Source organism: Dendroctonus ponderosae, unplaced genomic scaffold (genome assembly GCF_020466585.1).
Source record: "Dendroctonus ponderosae isolate FM_Combo_2020 unplaced genomic scaffold, Dpon_F_20191213v2 Dpon_F_20191213_1, whole genome shotgun sequence".
Taxonomy (NCBI): domain Eukaryota; kingdom Metazoa; phylum Arthropoda; class Insecta; order Coleoptera; family Curculionidae; genus Dendroctonus; species Dendroctonus ponderosae.
In genome coordinates, this window is record NW_026017110.1 from 47685211 (window position 1) to 47703193 (window position 17983).

General features: G+C 39.8%; 3 protein-coding genes across 4 annotated transcripts in view; 1 reads left to right on the forward strand and 2 right to left on the reverse strand.

Moving 5' to 3' along the window:
• Positions 1-4660: 4660 nt before the first annotated feature.
• On the reverse strand, positions 4661-10416 carry LOC109535017 (putative vacuolar protein sorting-associated protein TDA6). The gene is made up of 5 exons (XM_019900829.2): positions 9987-10416; positions 5612-5812; positions 5361-5558; positions 5050-5307; positions 4661-4984 (listed from the first exon to the last, which is right to left on the reverse strand). Exons 1-5 carry the CDS (start codon positions 10069-10071, stop codon positions 4683-4685), a joined length of 1044 nt encoding a protein of 347 aa, XP_019756388.1. The 5' UTR covers positions 10072-10416; the 3' UTR covers positions 4661-4682.
• A 36-nt stretch (positions 10417-10452) lies between these two features.
• On the reverse strand, positions 10453-16195 carry LOC109535016 (glucose dehydrogenase [FAD, quinone]). Its single transcript, XM_019900827.2, has 7 exons — positions 15756-16195; positions 14442-14750; positions 14159-14365; positions 13709-14098; positions 13418-13630; positions 13163-13365; positions 10453-11028 (listed from the first exon to the last, which is right to left on the reverse strand). The coding sequence occupies exons 1-7, from the start codon at positions 15919-15921 to the stop codon at positions 10678-10680; spliced, it is 1839 nt and encodes a 612-aa protein (XP_019756386.2). The 5' UTR covers positions 15922-16195; the 3' UTR covers positions 10453-10677.
• Positions 16196-16832: 637 nt separating this feature from the next.
• Positions 16833-17983, forward strand: part of LOC109535018 (prion-like-(Q/N-rich) domain-bearing protein 25) — a 7108-nt gene continuing 5957 nt past the window's right edge. The window contains exons 1-2 of one of the 2 annotated variants that reach the window (XM_019900830.2): positions 16833-17107; positions 17206-17352. In XM_019900830.2, coding sequence (XP_019756389.1) covers positions 16987-17107; positions 17206-17352 — 268 coding nt within the window. In that variant the 5' untranslated portion in view covers positions 16833-16986. The remainder of the gene's footprint in view (positions 17108-17205; positions 17353-17983) is intronic. The other variant, XM_019900831.2, reaches the window with a different exon arrangement.

Below are 17983 nucleotides of genomic sequence, written 5' to 3' on the forward strand. Positions count from 1 at the left end.
AACTGCACGTTATTTTTAAAAATTCGTAACTTTTCATTCAGAGTCGGTAGCTACTTGAAATTGGCACACCGTACATACATTTAATGTTGAAAAATGTATGGAATCGTGTTGTGTATATGTCGAAAACCTGAGGGTTTTTATTTTAAATCTCTATAGATCTCCTTCAGGCTGTTTTGACACCTTTAGAGAGTTGCTGGAGGGCTTGCTTACAAGGTTGGGGCCTGGTAAGCGAATGGTGATAGTGGGGGACTTTAACGTTCATTTTAATACCAATGAGGCTGCTTGCGAACAGCTTTGTGACCTTCTTGGCAGCTTTGACCTGGTGCAAACAGTGTACGAGCCTACGCGGGGCAAATCCTGTTTGGATAACCTGTTTGTTGGCTCTGGAGTTGAGGTATGCTTCGCTGGAGTGTTTGACCTGGGGATCTCGGATCACATGGGTCAGGTCTTGGAGCTTGCGCTGGAGGGAGTCTTCGGGGGGGTTCAAGTGAGTGGAAAGGTGTGCCGGCCGGTGACGCAGCGTGGTCTGTTTGCGTTCCATAGTAGGCTGGAGGCCGAGTCGTGGAACTTTATCAGCACTGAGGATATGGATGCAAATCAAAAATCCAATAAATTCATGACGATCCCAGAACAAGCCTACTCGCACTCGTTTCCCGAGAGAACTTATAGTGTTAGATCAGATCAGGGAAACATCATCACCTGGTTCAATGAAGACCTGAGAGCCATGCGCGAACAGCGGATGTTTTTAAGATATTTAAGCAAACAGTACAGTCTTGTCAATAACCAGGACTGTAAAAAACTGTCGGGCTGCTTATAGGGATGCAATCAGACAAGCAAAGCGGATCATAGATGCACACATGGGCAGGACAAAGCGTTCTTCTGAAGCAAGTATCTTGTCCCCAGAGGATTTCAACAACTTCTTTTTAGGAATTGCAGAGGATATAGTGGGAGGTATACCGGATGAAGAAGACGGTCCAGGCGCATACTTAACTTCAATTGCTCCACCGCTTGTTCCATTCTGTTTCTCGGACCTTTCAGTGACGTGTGCGATGTTATGGACAGCCCTAAAGCTGAGAATGCTCAAGATATATTTGGTCTTAATATGAAAGTAATAAAAACTGTTAAAAACGTTATCTTAATACCTCTCACAAAACTCATTAACGTATATTTTAAGGCGAATGTCTTCCCGGATGTTCTGAAGAAGGTCATTGTAGTTCCCATACATAAAAAGGGCAGTCTCAATTATCCGGAAAATTACAGACCGATATCCCTGTTACCCATGATTTCGAAAATATTTGAGAAATGTATGGCCCTGCAGTTGGTGAGGTTTTTTGAGGGAAATAATCTTTTCACATCCCGCCAGTTTGGTTTCCGACAGGGAAAGGAAGCCGTCATGGGAATTCTGGACTTGGTCTCTGGGATTGTGAAAGCATTTCATGACGGACAGCATAGCTCGGTGCTCTTCTGCGACCTTAGCAAGGCTTTCGACTGCGTCGACCATGGTATTCTCATGGAGAAGCTTGAAGCATACAATTTTCACCCCAGCAGCATCAAACTAATCCGTTCTTATATTCACAACAGGCGTCAGAGTGTGAGATATGAGGGTATGACATTTGCAGAGCAGTTGGTCAACATTAGAGTTCCTCAGGGTTCTATTTTGGGCCCTATACTTTTTCTGGTGTATGTCAACGACCTGCCAATAAACACTTCACTCTGTATGCTGATGATACAACAATTTCCTTTGTTGGGGACACTCTGGAGTCTGCGTGCGTTGGACCCATGAGCGCGTAAGCCAGAGCTGAGGAATGGTTTGGATCAAATAGGCTACTGCTAAACAGAGGCAAAACAAAGAGAATGATCTTTGCAATGAGAGACGTCGGTGACTGTGGGAACGTTCTGGCGGAGGCAGATTTCCTGAGCGTAACCCTGGACTCTGGTCTGCAGTGGGGACCTCATATCGACCGGGTGGCCAGGACGCTGACCAGGGGCGTCTATGTACTTAGACGCCCCTGGTCTCTCTCATGTCTCAAGACTCTCTTCATGTTCTGAAAACGGCATACTATGCAGTCTTTCATTCGCACATGTCCTATGCGATTTTGGCTTGGGGACATTCGTCGGGTGTGAATAGACTGTTCGCAATTCAGCGGAGAGCAGTGAGAGTCATGGTGGGCATCGGCTACAGAGATTTGTAGGAGGGCCTTTGTTTCTCTTGGAATACTTACGGTTCCATCTTTATATATATTAGAGAACCTACTTTTTGTAAAAAAATCTGGCAATTTCCAATTACATGAAAATACACACCATTATAACACCAGAAATGAAAATAACTTAGAACCTCTGTACTGGCGCCTTCGAAGGTGCCAGGATGGCCCTGGGTATTGGGCAATTACATTTTTCAATGCCCTACCACAACATATGAGGGACTTACCCTATAATATTTTTAGTCAAAAAATCAAGAAGACCCTTATAAGCGAATGTTTTTATTCATTTTCTGAATTTATGGACTTTGTATTTGACTATATTTTAACTATTATAACTGTGTATCGTAATTTTTTATTATTGTAAGCAGGACATCTTGTTTGTTCTTCGTTATATGTATTCTATTTTTAGTATGTATACCTACTTTGTGACTTGTTGACGTGTGTAAATATTTTTTATGTATGAACATGATAATAAATAATTATGATTATGATTATGACTATACAAGTACCACGGCTTAACTCGGTTAAAAGTTTACTGAAATCCCGTAAGATGGTGAGTTTTGGCCACCTTATAAATGATGGGCCGAGAATTAAAATTTTCACTCAACTACACGTCGGTTTTCAAAAATGAATAACTTCCGATCCCCACCCGCTAAGATACTGAATGTCACCAACTAGGTTGGCGATATTTTGTGTTAAAGGTAAGGTTAAGGTTAAGTGGTACCAATTCCGTAAGATTGTGATGTTTGGCCACCTTACGAATAAAGAACCGAAACATTTAGTGTTCATTCAACTCTACGCCTTTCATTTCTGGTCATAACTTCCAAACCAGAGCACAAAACAATCTAAAATGAGCCAGTCATGTCGAAGACACTTGAAGTTAAACCTGGTTCCGATTTTTAGCTACTTTGTGAATGACGGACCAAAAATAACATTTTTCACTGAACTGTATGATTTTTTTAAATTCATAAATGCGGATTCAAAGCTGGTAGCAAGCTGAAATTCTAGACACTTGGTTCCGACTAATTGTAGATACTTGGTACTGAAACTGGTCAAAATTTTAGTCAAATATCTTTAAAATCCGATTATTCGCAACCTTACGAATGATCGACCGACAATTAAAATTTTCACCCAACTGTTCGCCCTCTTTTGGAAATCTCTAAATCCAGATCCACAGCATTCCATCATTTTAACTATGAAAGTTTGTGGTGTTATTCAATAACTCCCTGAGCCCCTTTATGTATTAGCGCAGCCTGAACTTTTTCAGCAAAATGCACTTAGCCTACGAATTACCCCATTTTCCTTTGAAATTCATGCATAGGGAGATTTATTTAAAAAATTCAAATTTATAACTCCAACTAGCTACACACGAAATTGGGCTCAGAATACAGAAGGTTGTTCTTTCCTTAGATCCTCTGAGCTTTACGTCTATAGGGATATGAAAATGTTTTTCATTGTCTGAGATTTATAACGGTTTTGGAAACGGCTGAATGCAACGGTGATGTTTCTTAAAATTGCAGGAGAACGGCTTTTCGGCTCAGAACAGATTGAGAGAAGCTGTTAAAAACGCTCTGAGTTTTCGTCGTTTGTCCAAAGTGACTGCGTGAGTCCATGCAAAGTAGGAAGAAAAACCTATACATTTTTAACATAGAGACACTGTCTCTGAAGGATTTCTGAGTTTATTTGAAAAACCTGAGAACTTCAGAGAAATCTCAATTAAATTTAGAAACATTCCCGAAATTAATACTGTAAAAATATGCTCAAATATTCATGTTTAAAGCTGAAGTTTGATATCAGAAGGGCAAAAATGTTCTCTGATTGGTCAGAAAAGTTTAAAATGACTAAAGGACTTCAAAACGATTAAAAATTAAAATAAAAAAAAAACGATATTAAATTAGTTGAAAACTTTAAGAAAGCAAAGAACGAATTAACTCTGGATTTGAAGCGATTTGGAAGCGAAATATCTAGTCTGGATGTAGAAGTTACCGATGAAACTATTAAAACCTTTAAAGTCTCCATGGTTTTATCAACCAAGCTTGAATGCTTTAAGTGAACCAATAAATATTGAATAAAATGCGACAAATTGTATGTGAAAGGTTTAAGTTAACTTCCAGTAAAAGTTCAGAGGTTTCAGGTTCAGATCAAGTTTATTTTCAAAATTTAGTGGCGACTCAAAAGTCTCTAATTCAACTTCAGAACATCTTAATGGATGAAATTTATTACAAGCTGTTGCTGAAGATCTGGAAAAAATCGAGTCGATAGAAGAGATAAAACATACACCATGAAAGTGTTTTTGCAAATAGTTGAGAGTTTCAACTGAATTCTCAGTGATCTTGGTCAAGCTCTTGTGAAAAAACTGCCAAATAAGCCACATTTTCCACCAAAAAATCTGGAACAACATTAGCAAATATCCTTTCTGAGCAGGAGGTGAAATGCATAGACAAATGAAACAAAACCCGCCTCAAAAACTCATTTAACACCTTAACAATAAAAATCATTGGTTTCTCTCAACAGTCCCCTGGGGCCTTCCGTGTACTCGCAAAGTCCGAACTTCTTCAGCAAAATGCACTTTGTCTTCGGATTGCCCCATTTCCCCTTAAAGCTCATCCATGCGGGCATTTCAGACCGGCCAATGTGATAAAATACTATCGACCCCCATGTCTTCCAAGGCGCTCCAAAGCCTGTTCTATCCGTTATTTTTGGCACTCTGATGAACTCGTGGTCACCCGGAGTGGACCATAATCCATGAGAGCCTTCGGCTGCAAATAAAACTGGATGCCCACCTGCAACCGAAAAAATAATTGTTTTTACACTCTAATTCTTCCACAATGTCTCCACTCGTCTCTACCTTGTAGTCGGATAAATTCTGGATAACTTGGGACTTGGGCGACTCCCTTCCGTTCCATTTTCGCCTGAAATCTGAAGGTGTTGGTGTTCCTTTGGTAGGCGTAATAAGCGCCAGCATCGTGGACTGACAAAAAGAGCTGATCTGGATAGGGGTGCCCAGAAAAAGACAAACTCATGTGCTCCCAGTCGCCAAAGTGGTTGCCCAGTTTCCGATAATGACCGAAGCATTTGCTGAAGATTAAAGGAGCTGGAACTTTGCCTGTAAGCAATCAATAATTAACTGGCCCCCAAAAAAATTACATGGTTTATTACCTAAAAAGCATGAGTCTTTTCCCTCGTTGAACGGATAGAACATCCAGTAAGTGACGTGAAAAGTTGGTAATAAATCGGGGGGAAACTCTGAGGAAGCTGGATTGGAGCAATAGGTGACTACAGCATAAATAGGAACTGGAGGATAGGACTTGGGGCTTTTCCCATACAGGAACGACGTATAGTTCTCCTTCAGGCTGTCTAAAAGCGTGGGAAAGTTGCACAAATTAAAGACCCTCAATGCTGGAACCTACCCAAAGATCTTTTAGGAACCAGAAAAACCTTCTTGGAATTGTACTGGAAAAACCTTGCAGGGCTTTTGCTCCCAGTCAAAACACTGCCATGTTCATCAGCAATATTGGTGTTAACCAGGAATTCTTCCACGTTCGATGGCATGAATTTTTCCTCGGGCGATAACCAAACCAGAGGCGCCCATTGTCTCACCAAACCTTCAACTAACAGGAACATTATGGCATTTACTTAGCTCCGCGGAAGCTTTCTAAAAGGGATTTTCTACTGTTGCACCACAATATGCATACAATAATGGAGTTAATACGTATGGTAAACACAGTTAACCAGCATTTTCATAGTTCTAATTGAAAGCGCCTATTTGAGCCAGGCGAGCGTGAAAAGCTTTCACTCATACGGAATCAGATTTGTTAAAGTTGCAATGTTGCATTTACGAAACTCTCTATATAGGACTTTTTCTCAACAAAATGCTCGTTATAAAATACAAATTGAAATTTATAAAAGTAACTGGAAATTGGGCTCAGCCAGATAGTTTTTTGTTTATGTACACGAGTGAATTTAACAGTTATTTTTCGAAATGTTGCAGTGAGGAGCAGAGCTATTAGCTGAGAAAAAGAGAGAGACTTTACAAAGTACTCTCAGCTTTCATCTTTCTAACTACTACTAAAGTCACTTCGCAAGTTCTGCGGAAATGCTAAGGAAAAAAACATGTAAATCTTCAATATGAAACTGTGTCTCTAAATAATCTCAGAGCTGCCGTGCCATCATCTCCCCACTTGAAATTGTATCTTGCTTTATTCTTTATTAAATAAGGAATGTGTATCTGTGAAGCCTTCTGGACTTCACAAAAAACTCAATTACATTTTGAAACATATTGAAATTCCTTTTAAAGTAGTCATGATTTTATTTATCAAGCCTTAAATGTTTGAAGAAGCAAAATAACAAATTTTAAACAAAATGCTACAAACTGCATGTGAAAATTTGAAAGGAAATTTTAGAGTTTCCAGGTTCAAAAAGACTCTAGACCAAAGTTCGCAAAGAATTTTTGCGAAGTCCGTTTTGATTGTTTGATGCCGCTTCGACTGTTTTGAACTTTGACTTTGAAGTTTCAAGCGGAATTAAATTAATTACAGGCTGCAAATCGCCCTGAAAAGCTTTGAACGGACGATAAAACTGGTTGATATAAAAGCTAAACTAAAAATCCATTAATTAAATGGTGACACAATGGCTTAAAGAGCTGGCAAATTCATAATGAAAATAAAGTTTAAAAAGTGTCATGTTTGAAACCACTTGGATACTTTTTTGTATCCCGACAAATGACCTCGAATTTGCCGTAAAAACCGCAAGAATACTTTCAAGGAAGGAAAACAATGAGGCACTCAAAATAAGCTGAATATAGTGTTTACTGCCAATAAATGACATGAAAGTTAAGAAAGAGGCAAAATAAAGCCGTAGAAAATATTCAAGGGACCAAGAAAGGCCAGAGTGTAGAGATATGGACATTTTATTTGGGTTCTTACGATTCCCTAACTTCCAATCCTGAGCAGGTAGTAACTGTAAAAGTAATTTTGCACACTCTATAGACAAAACTTGCGGTTGAAACTAGTGAGATGTTTCCTCGAATTTCAAACGATCCTGATTTTAGTCGCTGATTTTAGTCTTGAAAATGAGGATTTCTGCCTAGCTGCACCACGTCTTTTAAAAATTCATAACTTCGAGTTCCGAGTAGCTAATAACTTAAAATTAACCCGTCCTATGGAAAAGCCTTGCTTCTGAGCATAGTCCAAATTTCACTCAAATTCGCAAGATACGGATTTTTGGCCACCTTCTGAATGATGGACTGAAAATGAATCTTTGTACTCAATTGCACGACCTTGTTTAAAAATTCTTAAATTCGAACTAAGAGTAGGCAGCAACTTTGGTTTCTTCTATAAGATGTGGGACTTTAGAGACTGCAAACTGTCTAAATGTTATTCAAATTTCTAAAAATCCTGAATTCTTGCAACATTGAGAATGATGGGTGAAAATGAAAACATCCACTCAATTGCACGCCGTTCTTTAAAAATGCCTAACTTTCAGCCCATACGGGATAGTAACTTTATAACACTTTTATAGAAGATACTTGGAACGGTGCACTGTAAAAATTCCGCATAAATCCGTACAAATTAGGATTTTTGGCAATTTTGTAAATGATGAACCAAAGCAAAAAATGTACTTTAAAAAAAGTCGTAACTTTGCATTGAGAGTAGGTAGTAGCTTGAAATTGGCACACCCTATAGAAGAAAACTGCGGCTTAACCTGAGCAAAAATTGACTTGAATTCCATAGTTTCCTGAATTATTTTCGCTCTGTCAATGATGGACTAAAAATGCAAGTTTTCGCTCAAGTGCAGGCCGGTGTTTGAAAATGTGTAACTTTCACTTCAGAGCAGGCAGTAACGTAAAATTCCCACACCTTGTAGATGAAGATTGTGGCTATAACAGCTCAATATCTCACTTAAATCTCATTAGCTGCTAATTTTTGGCAATCTTGTGAATGATGGACCGAAAATGATATTTATCACTCAACTGCATACCCTTCTTTAAAAATTCCTAAATTCCATTCAAGAGCAAGTAGTGCATTGATGAACTGAACTTGCGCACCGTATAGAAAATGCTTGTGACTGAAAACGCTGAAAATTTCCCTTAAATCTCTGGAAACTATGATTTTTGGCCACCTAGTGAATAATTGACGGAAAATGAAGATGTCTATCCAACTGCACTCTGTTCTCTAAAAATTCCTAACTTCCAGTTTAGATCAGACAGTAACTTGAAATTGGCACATCTGGTAGAAGAGAAAGAAACTAGCAGATCAAGCAAGTGGACATTTTACTTAAATACACAACCATAGTAATTTTTTTCACTTAAATGCTTACTCTCCTCTGAAAACTTCTAACTTCCGATCTAGAGCGGGTAGTATCTCGAAATTCGAAATTCATACAACTTATAGAAGAAACTTGCTGCTCAAATCAGTCAAAATTATAATTGAATTACAAACAATCGTAATTTTTTGCGCCCTGTGAATGATGATTCAAAAATTAAAATTTCACCCACATTTTCTTCTTTGAAAATTCCAAACTTTTGTTTGGGCGCTCGTAGACTCATTGAATTGGCCCACAATACAGCAAAACTTGCAGCTTGACCCAGTCAAAATTTAATTAGAATCCTAGACGATTGTGACTTTGGGCCGCCGTGTGAATGATGGACCGAAAATGAAAATTTTCAATCAAATCACAGTGTGTTTTAAAAATCCACAACTGTCGATCCAGTGCAAATAGTAAATTGAAATTCCCACATCTCATAGAACGAACTTGTGGCTCAAACCAGTCAAAACGTTGCTTAAATCCCAAAAAATTGGGATGTTTTCACCGCCTTGAGAATGGTAAACCGAAAATAACAATTTCAACCAACTGCACGCCCTACTTTGAAAATTCCTAACTTTCGATTCAGAACAGGTAGTAACTTTGCACACCCTATAGAAAAAGCTTGCCGCTCAAACCGGTCAAAAGTTTGCTCAAATATCAAACTATGGTGATATTTTCCGCATTGAGAATTAAGGATCGAAAATGAAAGTTTTTACTCAACTACACGCTCTTCTTCGAAAATTTCTAACTTCCGATCCAGAGCAGGTAGTAACTTGAAATTTGCACACCCTATAGAAGAATAATAGAAACTGGCGGATCAGACTAGTCGAAATTTCACTCGAATCCGACAAGAAAATGATTTTTTGATGTGTTGTCGATGGACCGAAAATGAAAATTTTCAATCAACTGCATGCTCTTCTTTGAAAAATTAATTGCTTTCAATCAAAAGTAAGAAATAAGTTGTAACTTGCACATGTTACTTGCACATAAGTTGTAATAGAAGGCGCTCGGAGCCGGAAACCCGCATAATTTCACTGGAATCACGGTAAATTCTGATTTTTGGCAACCTTTTGAATGATGGAACAAAAATGAAGATTTTTACCCAACTGCACCAAGTTTTTTAAGAATTTGTAATTTAGTACCACCCAAAATTGAATTAATTTCAATCACCCGGCGCTTAGTAGGCAATTTGAAAATATTCTTTGTCCAGAAGTATATTGAGTAATTGTTGAAAGTTACAAAACTAGCGCTTCCAATGCGTTCTCCCATTACAAAGCAAAATTGACCCTGAAGCCTTCTAATTTAAAGCTCAACGTGCAATCTGGTCTAAGTCGACCACCCATTAATAAATTTTGCAATTATCTAGGTTAATAATTAAATTAAAATTCCGATCAAAACACTGCACCTGGCTGAATGGCTGAGGAATTTCAACTAATTTAAACACTCTTTCTTTACCAGTAGCATTTTAGGGGTTCTTACCTTTATCTACATCAACTCGATGGCCACTTAGCACCGTAACTGGTAAGACGTAGAAAAAAATCACCGAAATTCCTCCGCAAAGCATGGCGCCCAACCAGACATGCTTATGTTGTTGTTTTTTGTGTTAACCAACAGGCAAAAAACAGCAATTAACCGAGAAATGGCATACTATTAACCTTGTTACCAATTAACCGACATTCGGCTGGTTCGCGCGATCAACAGCAACAGATCAATGAATTAGAAGCTTTCACTTCTTGCTGCTGAAGTGGGTTTACAGTTGAAGCAGCAGAAGGAGATTGCATTCGGATTGGTGCAGGAATGCACCGAGAATCTACTTCTAAGTGGGAAAGTTGTTTTGTTTACAATGGTTTACCTCATTAGGAGCAAATGAGAGGCAATCTGACCGTGCCCTTGCAGGTCAGTGCCATCGTGTTAGCCAATTGTTGCCCAACAGAAAACACCTGCCTTAACATAAAAGGTCATTCGATAGGCTGAAGAAACCGTGTTTATTAAAATTAGGCCTAATCTTTTGCACGAGGATTTTTACATTAGGCAACGTTACAAGGTCCTATCAGCGAAAAATGCTTAGTAATATTTACATTGGCTAATTCTCCATTAGTCTCTCGGATGCTCCAGATTTCCGTCTGGTTTGCATCATTTCATCAACTCTCCCGATGGAACGCTTGTTTGGTTACTCTCCTGCCCAGCTCTCCTTGATCATATCACTGGCCTTCTCCCCAATCATGAAAATCACTGCGTTTGTATGTCCGGCAATCACATTGGGCATTATCGAGCCATCCACAACTCGCAAATTCTGGATTCCATGGACTCTCAACTGGTCATCCACGACTGCAGTTGGGTCGCTTTTCGGCCCCATTTTGCATGTGCCCACATGGTGGCCAAGAGTGGCGCAAAGCTGGCGCAACGAACAGCGCCAGTACTCGTCCGAGTTAAGGGCGAGATGCTCGCACTTCGGGAAAGGCAGCTCGCTCAGCGATGTGTCGTAGCGCTTGAAGGGAGCTGACTGGGCAATGGAAACTGCCTGAAAGCATGTTGGTTACTTAGTTGTGTTTGCTGCAATTTTTCTGGAGAAGAAAGTGTCTTAACTTTTATTAGAATTAGAGAAACTCTTCATTTTATTTCCGCAAAATGTCTGTTTGTTAAGGGAAAGTTGTCCAACAAATTGGCAAGGTGCCCAGAAGAACTTAACAACTGATCTTCTAAAGAGTTCCTAACAACTGCGCGCTCTTCTTCGAAAATTCTTAACTTCAAATCCGGAGCAGGTAACAACTTGAAATTCGCGTACCCCATAGAAGACGCTTGGGTATTAAAACCATGAGAATTTCATTTAAATTGCAATAAATATTGATTTTTGCAACCGTGTTAATGATGGACCAAAAAAGCAAATTTTCACTGAACTGCACCCCAACTTTGAAAAATCCTAACTTCCGATCCAGGCCAGGCAGTAACTTGAAATTTGCACACCCTAGCACATACTAGGCTCTGAAAACTCGCTGAAAATTATTTTAATCACTCCAAACACTGATTGATGGCAACCCTGTGAAGGATGGACCGAAAATGAAAAATGATCACCCAAATGCGCACTGTTCTTTAAAATCGTAACTTAAATTAAAAATCGTCACTTCTTAATAAAAATAGTTACAAGTCAAAAAATCTTAACTTTCGACGGGACGCAACTAATAACTTGATATTCGCACAGCCCCTCTAGAATGCCTGTGTCTGAATAGTAGCAGAATTTAATTTAAATCGTGCTAGACACTAATTTATAGCAACCGTATGAATGATGAATGAAATTAAAAATGTTCACCCAACTGAAAGCCCTTCTTGAAAAAATTCTAACTTTCAATACAGAGCTATAGTGAGTAATCTGAAGTTCTCACACCATCGAGAAGGCAGTTGCACCTAAAACTTTAAATTTCTAAAACATCGGAAAATCCCGATTTTTGGCGATCGTGTGAATGCAGGACCGAAAAAAAGTTTACCAAACTGCGCGCTTCTCCTTATAACTCGAAAATTTCACAATTCCAACAAGCCTAGTCAGCCAAAATTCGGGCATTTTTCCAAAAATCTCGCAAAATCCTGATTTTTTGCAAACGTTATGAATAGATAGATCGAAAATAAAAGTTTTCATTCAACTGCACCCCCACGTTTAAAAATTCGTAAATTCCAGTCTGAAGCAGCTAATAACCTCAAATTTCCACTTATTATAGAGAACACCTCACATCTGAACACCTTTATAATTTCATTTAAATCGCGATAAATACGGATTGATGGCAACCGTGTGAATGATGGCCCGAAAATGAAAAATATACTCCCAACTGCATGCCCTTTTTAAAAATTCGTAACTTCATACGCAGTACAAGTAGTACCTTGAAATTCGCACGCCCTGTAGAATACAGCTGGCACTGAAAACGTTCCAAATTTCCTTTAAATGCTGGTAAATAGTGATTTATGGCAACCGTGCAAGTTCAAGGAAAACGTTTACCCAAATGCCCGCCCTTATTCGGTTAAAAATTCGTAACATTCTCTAAAGAGCAGGAAGTAACTTTTTTTTTATCTGCTTTTTATCTGCTATACAAGAAGCATGGGGCTGAAAACGCTCAAAATTTTCCTGAAATCCCACAAGATCGTGATTTTTGCCACCTTGTGACCAATGAACCAAAAATTATAATACTCGCCCAACAACGCGCTCTTTTTTAAAAATTCTTAACTTCCTATGCAAAATAGACAGTGACATAAATTTGGCGCACCTTATAGCAAAAGCTTCAAGCTAAAATGTTGCCAAATTTCATTCAAATCCCAAAAGATAGTGATTTTTGCCACTTTGTGAATGATGGATCCAAAATGAAAATGTTCACTCAACTGCACTCTCTTCTTTAAAAATTCATAACTGCCAATTGAGAGCAGGTAGCAACTTGAAATTCTCCCACCCTAGAAGAGGTACTTGAGACTGAAAACTTTCCAAATTTCACTCGAATCTCTCAAAACCGTGATTTTTGGCAACATTTTGAAGGATGGACCAAAAATTATGAGTTCCACTCAACTGCACGCCGCACAAATCCTTCCAGTAGAGTTTGAGACTGGTAAAAACTCAATATATTCCAACCAGCATTCATCAAAATGGCACTAAAGTCAGCCAAAAATACAGCACTTACCATCTTGACGCCCTCCACCATGGTTTCCAGATCGTCTTCTTCCGAGAAATAGTTGGGATCAATCAGGGGCCAGTGAAAGGAATTGTTGTCCTTCAGGTATACCCTTCCACGGCTTTTGGGCCTCAACAGCACTGGAACTATGCTGAATGAAGGTCTACTAATCAAAGGCTGATAGACTTTCGTAAAGGTGCTCTGGGGAATGCCTGGGAAGTCCCCCGTTTTCACTCAAAGGCTCTATTGATGAAGTCTTTTTACCTAGCAGGGCGCGGAAGCCTCCAAAAACATCCCCATTGAGTCCTCCAGCCCCTAGAACCAGCTCTATGTCTGGATAGTCGTCATTTCGGTCTTTGGCTAGTTTGGTCTTAACAAAGGCTAGGGCCTCAGCTCCTCCAGGAATCGTGTACGGTCCTTTCCCTCGGGCTAGGAAATTGTAGATATCCACTGGATTTTGCACGGTTAGGTCTGAAACTGCTCAGAAAAACGGGCTTAATTGTACTCAACTTTAATTGTACTCCTACTGGAGCGTATTGAAATAGCTCTGCCCACCTGTAATGCTTTCGTTGACCAGAAATGGGACAGCAGACATTGCCATGTGGTCCTGCAAGTTGAAGCCTACAGGAAGATCCGATAGGACTGCGATCCCTTTGCTCTCCAAGTGCTCCTTTGGTCCAACACCACTCAGCATCAGCAGCTGAGCGCTGTTAATGGTGCCTGCGCTCAAAATTACCTCTTTTCGCACCTTGACCCGGAAGTTCTTCTTGTTCCTCCTGAACTCAACTCCGAAAGCTCGTTTGGATCGGGGGTCAATGAGGATTTTAGTCGCTCGGCTTTCTTTGGATATGTGCAGGTTGGTCCGATGGGCCACTGGGCGCAGGAAGGCCTTAGCTGCACTGCATCTGCGACCTCCCTTCATGGTAGCCTGGACTCTGGAAAATCCTAGAAGGATCCAGACGTCAAAAAGTGACGGTTTTTTTCTCAAAGGAGTAGCAAAGCTACCTAGTCCGTATTCTCCATTAGGGTCGTTGTTTCTGTATCCTAATTGTTGGCCAGCTTCGATGAAAAGCTTCACCAGAGGACTTTCAAATCCAGCGTTTTCCACGTGCAAATCGCCAGACTTTGCGTGGTAACTTTCGTCAATGTCTCTGCACAGGGTGCAGTTTTCCGACTTCAGGAAGTAGTAGAGAACATCTTTGTAGCCCCAGCCTTTAATAATCAGGAAACGTTTTTATATAGCAAAGTTGAAGAAGATGAGACTGATTTCGTATCTAAACTAGCTGACCTTTATTGCCCATCGCCTCCCACATATCAAAGTCTCTCCGATTTCCTCTGGTGTACAACATAAAGTTGATAATGCTGGTGCCTCCCAGTCCTTTTCCTCTTGGTAGATGGCAACGTTGGTCCACCAGCCCCAAGCAGGCCGTTGTCAGCTTCTGGCTTTTGTAGCCCCAATTGTAGCCGGTTATTGAGAGAATGGGCGCTGAAAGAGGCACGTCGGTCAGGAAGATTTCGTCTTTGCCCGCCTCCAAGAGCAGCACTGACCACGAGGGGTTTTCTGTGAGGCGATTGGCCACTACAGAACCTCCGGAACCTGAAATCCAATTAGGTCAATCACACAAATCAACATAATTATCAAAAGCTTTTTGCAGGTTGCGCAAGAATTTGGGATGTACAGGGTGTCCCTCAATAAGTGTAGAATATATATACAAGGTGTCCCATCTGGGCCTCAGATCAATTTTCTACAGGGCGGCAGGTGGAAAAATACAAAAAACTGCCGAGTTCGGCATGCTCCTAGTTAGACAGAAATGAGATTCTTTGGATCTCAACACCAAAAGTTATAGATAAGCCAAATGGCCCGAAACGGTTTTCGGCCATCTGTTATATTTACAGGGTGGTCACAAAAAAATCTACTTTTTAAAAAACGATTTTTTTCTGCCCTTGGACCGATTTTGAGATTATGTTGAAGCTAAAACTTCATAGACAATTTAATACGAAAATCATCATATCATCAATCAGAGTAGCATAAAAAAATACTCAAATCAGAATTGCCCCCTAAATCTGTAATTCTGGGATATTTTCATCAAAGTGAAGTTCACTTCAGTCAAAAAATTCGCTTATTCAGCCCCGCATATTTAGAATTTTTCTGAAGTCGGCTGCGAAGCTTCAGCTTCAAGATGAGCCTTAGATTTTGCAATGGCGCCAAAAGAATTTTTTTATGACTGCAGTACCAAAAAGTTAATTTTCTTAAGACCGCTCTGTAAACAGACACGGCCTCCTTCCCCACGGCTTTTTTTCTATGGCCTCCTGTTACTGGCCTTTAAATGAGGCTTTAAATGATTAAATTCACCTTAATCTTGAATGCTTTGAAAACACTACTGTTCATGTGCTTCATTTCTATGCAATTTGGGGCAAGTTACTATTGAAATCCGGCGAAAATCTGGTTTCAATCCACTATAACTAGAATATCGGTTGAATAAACCTGCCGGTTTCTTGCTAAACCATACGTAATATACATTTAGCTAGTAATTTGAAAACCCGCTCAAACGCAATGTTTTACGGTTATTGAAATAAATACTTAAAAAAACAAATATCTTGCCTGCTCCGATGACCACAAAGTCGTACTCCTCCAAAACATCCTCATTTTCGCCTATGCTGTTCTCCTCAGCTCCGAACAGGCTTCTGAAGAAACCATTGAACTGACTTTGGCACAAATGCACAGAAACAATGAGCAAAACCGCGGAAAAAAGCGCATATAACTCCATCGCGCCGCAATTTTCCACACAGAACTGCCAAGAGAAAAACCGACTCTTTTCATTAAAATCGACTATTGCTCCATCACCGGTTCAGCCTTGCTATCTCAAGATCTTCGGCTTTTGGTATTAATTCGGAATTTACCGAGTCGCACATAAGTTGCGGTGCAACGTGCGTCCAATCAACCAAATATTGGTACCATTGATTTGCTTTCTATCCTTGCCACTATTAGTAAATACTGAAAAGGACAATAAATCAGCAGCAGTTGCAATCAGCGCAAATTGCAAGTCAAGGATCTAGGAGTTAGTAGATGGGTAATAAGTGGACGATCAATTAAAACTAATTTTTTTGCCCCACCTGGTAACTCTTTCATTGCCAGTTTTAGGATTCGAAGACCAAATGTAGACCCTGGTACATCGCAGTTTAACTTTAACCCCTAGCCAGTTGCCTAGGAAACGGGGCGCCTCAGCTAGTAGATGGGCGCGCATGCCAGAACACGCCCCATTAATTACCAGGGTCGTTAGACAAGGTCTTCGAAAACCAGTTGTGTCTTAGTAAATACTCTCTAAGAAGATAAGCAGCCAAAAATCCAGCTATCCATATTCGATATCGCTGCCGATGCGGTTCTTATCGCATCAGTTGAGTGCAAAGGATCCTCTTGCGAAATTGATTGTAAATTAGCTTGAAACTGAAGGTCTGATAAATATATCCTAGTGACTACACATGTTCTATTTGTTTTATTCAGTATCTTATCGGGACACGCTATGCTAAGGCTGGGAATTTCAATCCGAAATTGTGCTTTGAAATGAGAAATTAATAGGCTTCAGAAAAAAGGGTGCTGAACAGAATGAAAATGCGCCCAAATCCGCTCAGTCCAGGCTGTTCTAGAACAAACAGGATGGATTGAGGACAATTAACTATTGTTCGGTTGCGTTAACCGTCGATTGAAAACCCGGCCTTAACTGATAAGGTGATAATTAATCAACCTGTTTTAGTTGAGTTTCAGCAGCTTTTTAGTAATATGAGTATGATTCAAGCGAAATAAATCGAGCATGTAACATTACTAATTGAATAAGATGATTAGGCTAGTTCTAGGTGCGGTGCTGCTCAGTTCTCTCTTTCGTATAGTGTTTCTTCAAGAGGCTGAAAGTGAAGCCCAGATAGAAGAGAGACTAGGTAAGATCACTGAAAGTCTAGGTACGTTACTAACGTTCTATCTAATCCAGCTCAGTTTAGCAGTTCAGTCATTACTGCAAAATCTAGTTGAAAATGCAAGTTTTGAAAATGTGTTTTAGTTTCCTATCAGCGCTGCAGAACGGACAGCGACTGCAGAGCGAATTCATTTTGCTATGATAATGATAACACCAGAGTCGGGCTGTGTAAATGCCAGGCTGGTTATGAGCTCTTGTTCAGAAACAGGACGGATTATTCCTGCCTCAAACGTGAGTAACCATCCTTCGATTAGGAATGTTTCTTTGGAAGCTGGGATGTTTTTTTATTTCAATGTTGAACTCAAGAAGCTCAAATGCAAAAGACTAACTTTGCCTTTTTACACTAAGAAACACTAAGAAAGTCTTATTTATTGAACCTTCTCGGTAGAGCGAGATTGAGACAATTTCCATACCACGAATGTTAGGCCCATTTTCATCAAGCGATCTTAAACCAGTTTAACGTCTGAAACTCAGTTTGACGCGCGAAACGGATTTTACCAGAACCTTAAACTTAGTTTGTGCTTAAACGCATTTAAAGAAACGAACTGGTCGATTTTGGGCGTTTATAGCTTTAAACGCCGTTTAAAGACTTGATCTAACCTCACTGTGTAAAGAATTGTTGTTGTTGTCGGTCGACCGAAAAATAATAAAATAAAAATGGCACGTAGGCCAGCTTATAACTTAATTTTCGAAAAAGTCTACGAATATTTTATTGTTACTTATGTACTTTGTCTGTCCTGTCTGTAATTGTGTCGCCGATAAGCCAACTTATCGGTGCTTTGCGGTTTTATGTCACAGAATGCATGCAAATTTCTGCTAGAGATTTTAAGGGTTTCAGCACAACTACATCACATCCAATTGT

Bases quoted from the DNA above. Each gene is read 5' to 3' on its own strand.
- LOC109535017 (XM_019900829.2), bottom strand. From the start codon at position 10,071: ATGCTTTGCGGAGGAATTTCGGTGATTTTTTTCTACGTCTTACCAGTT. The intron at 5,813-9,986 runs GTAAGAACCCCT...TGTTCCTGTTAG, and splicing joins TCGAGTTGATGTAGATAAAG to TTGAAGGTTTGGTGAGACAA. The intron at 5,559-5,611 runs GTAGGTTCCAGC...CCACGCTTTTAG, and splicing joins GGTTCCTAAAAGATCTTTGG to ACAGCCTGAAGGAGAACTAT.
- LOC109535016 (XM_019900827.2), bottom strand. From the start codon at position 15,921: ATGGAGTTATATGCGCTTTTTTCCGCGGTTTTGCTCATTGTTTCTGTG. The intron at 14,366-14,441 runs GTCAGCTAGTTT...TGATTATTAAAG, and splicing joins GGAGGCGATGGGCAATAAAG to GCTGGGGCTACAAAGATGTT. The intron at 14,099-14,158 runs GTAGCTTTGCTA...GGATCCTTCTAG, and splicing joins TAATGGAGAATACGGACTAG to GATTTTCCAGAGTCCAGGCT.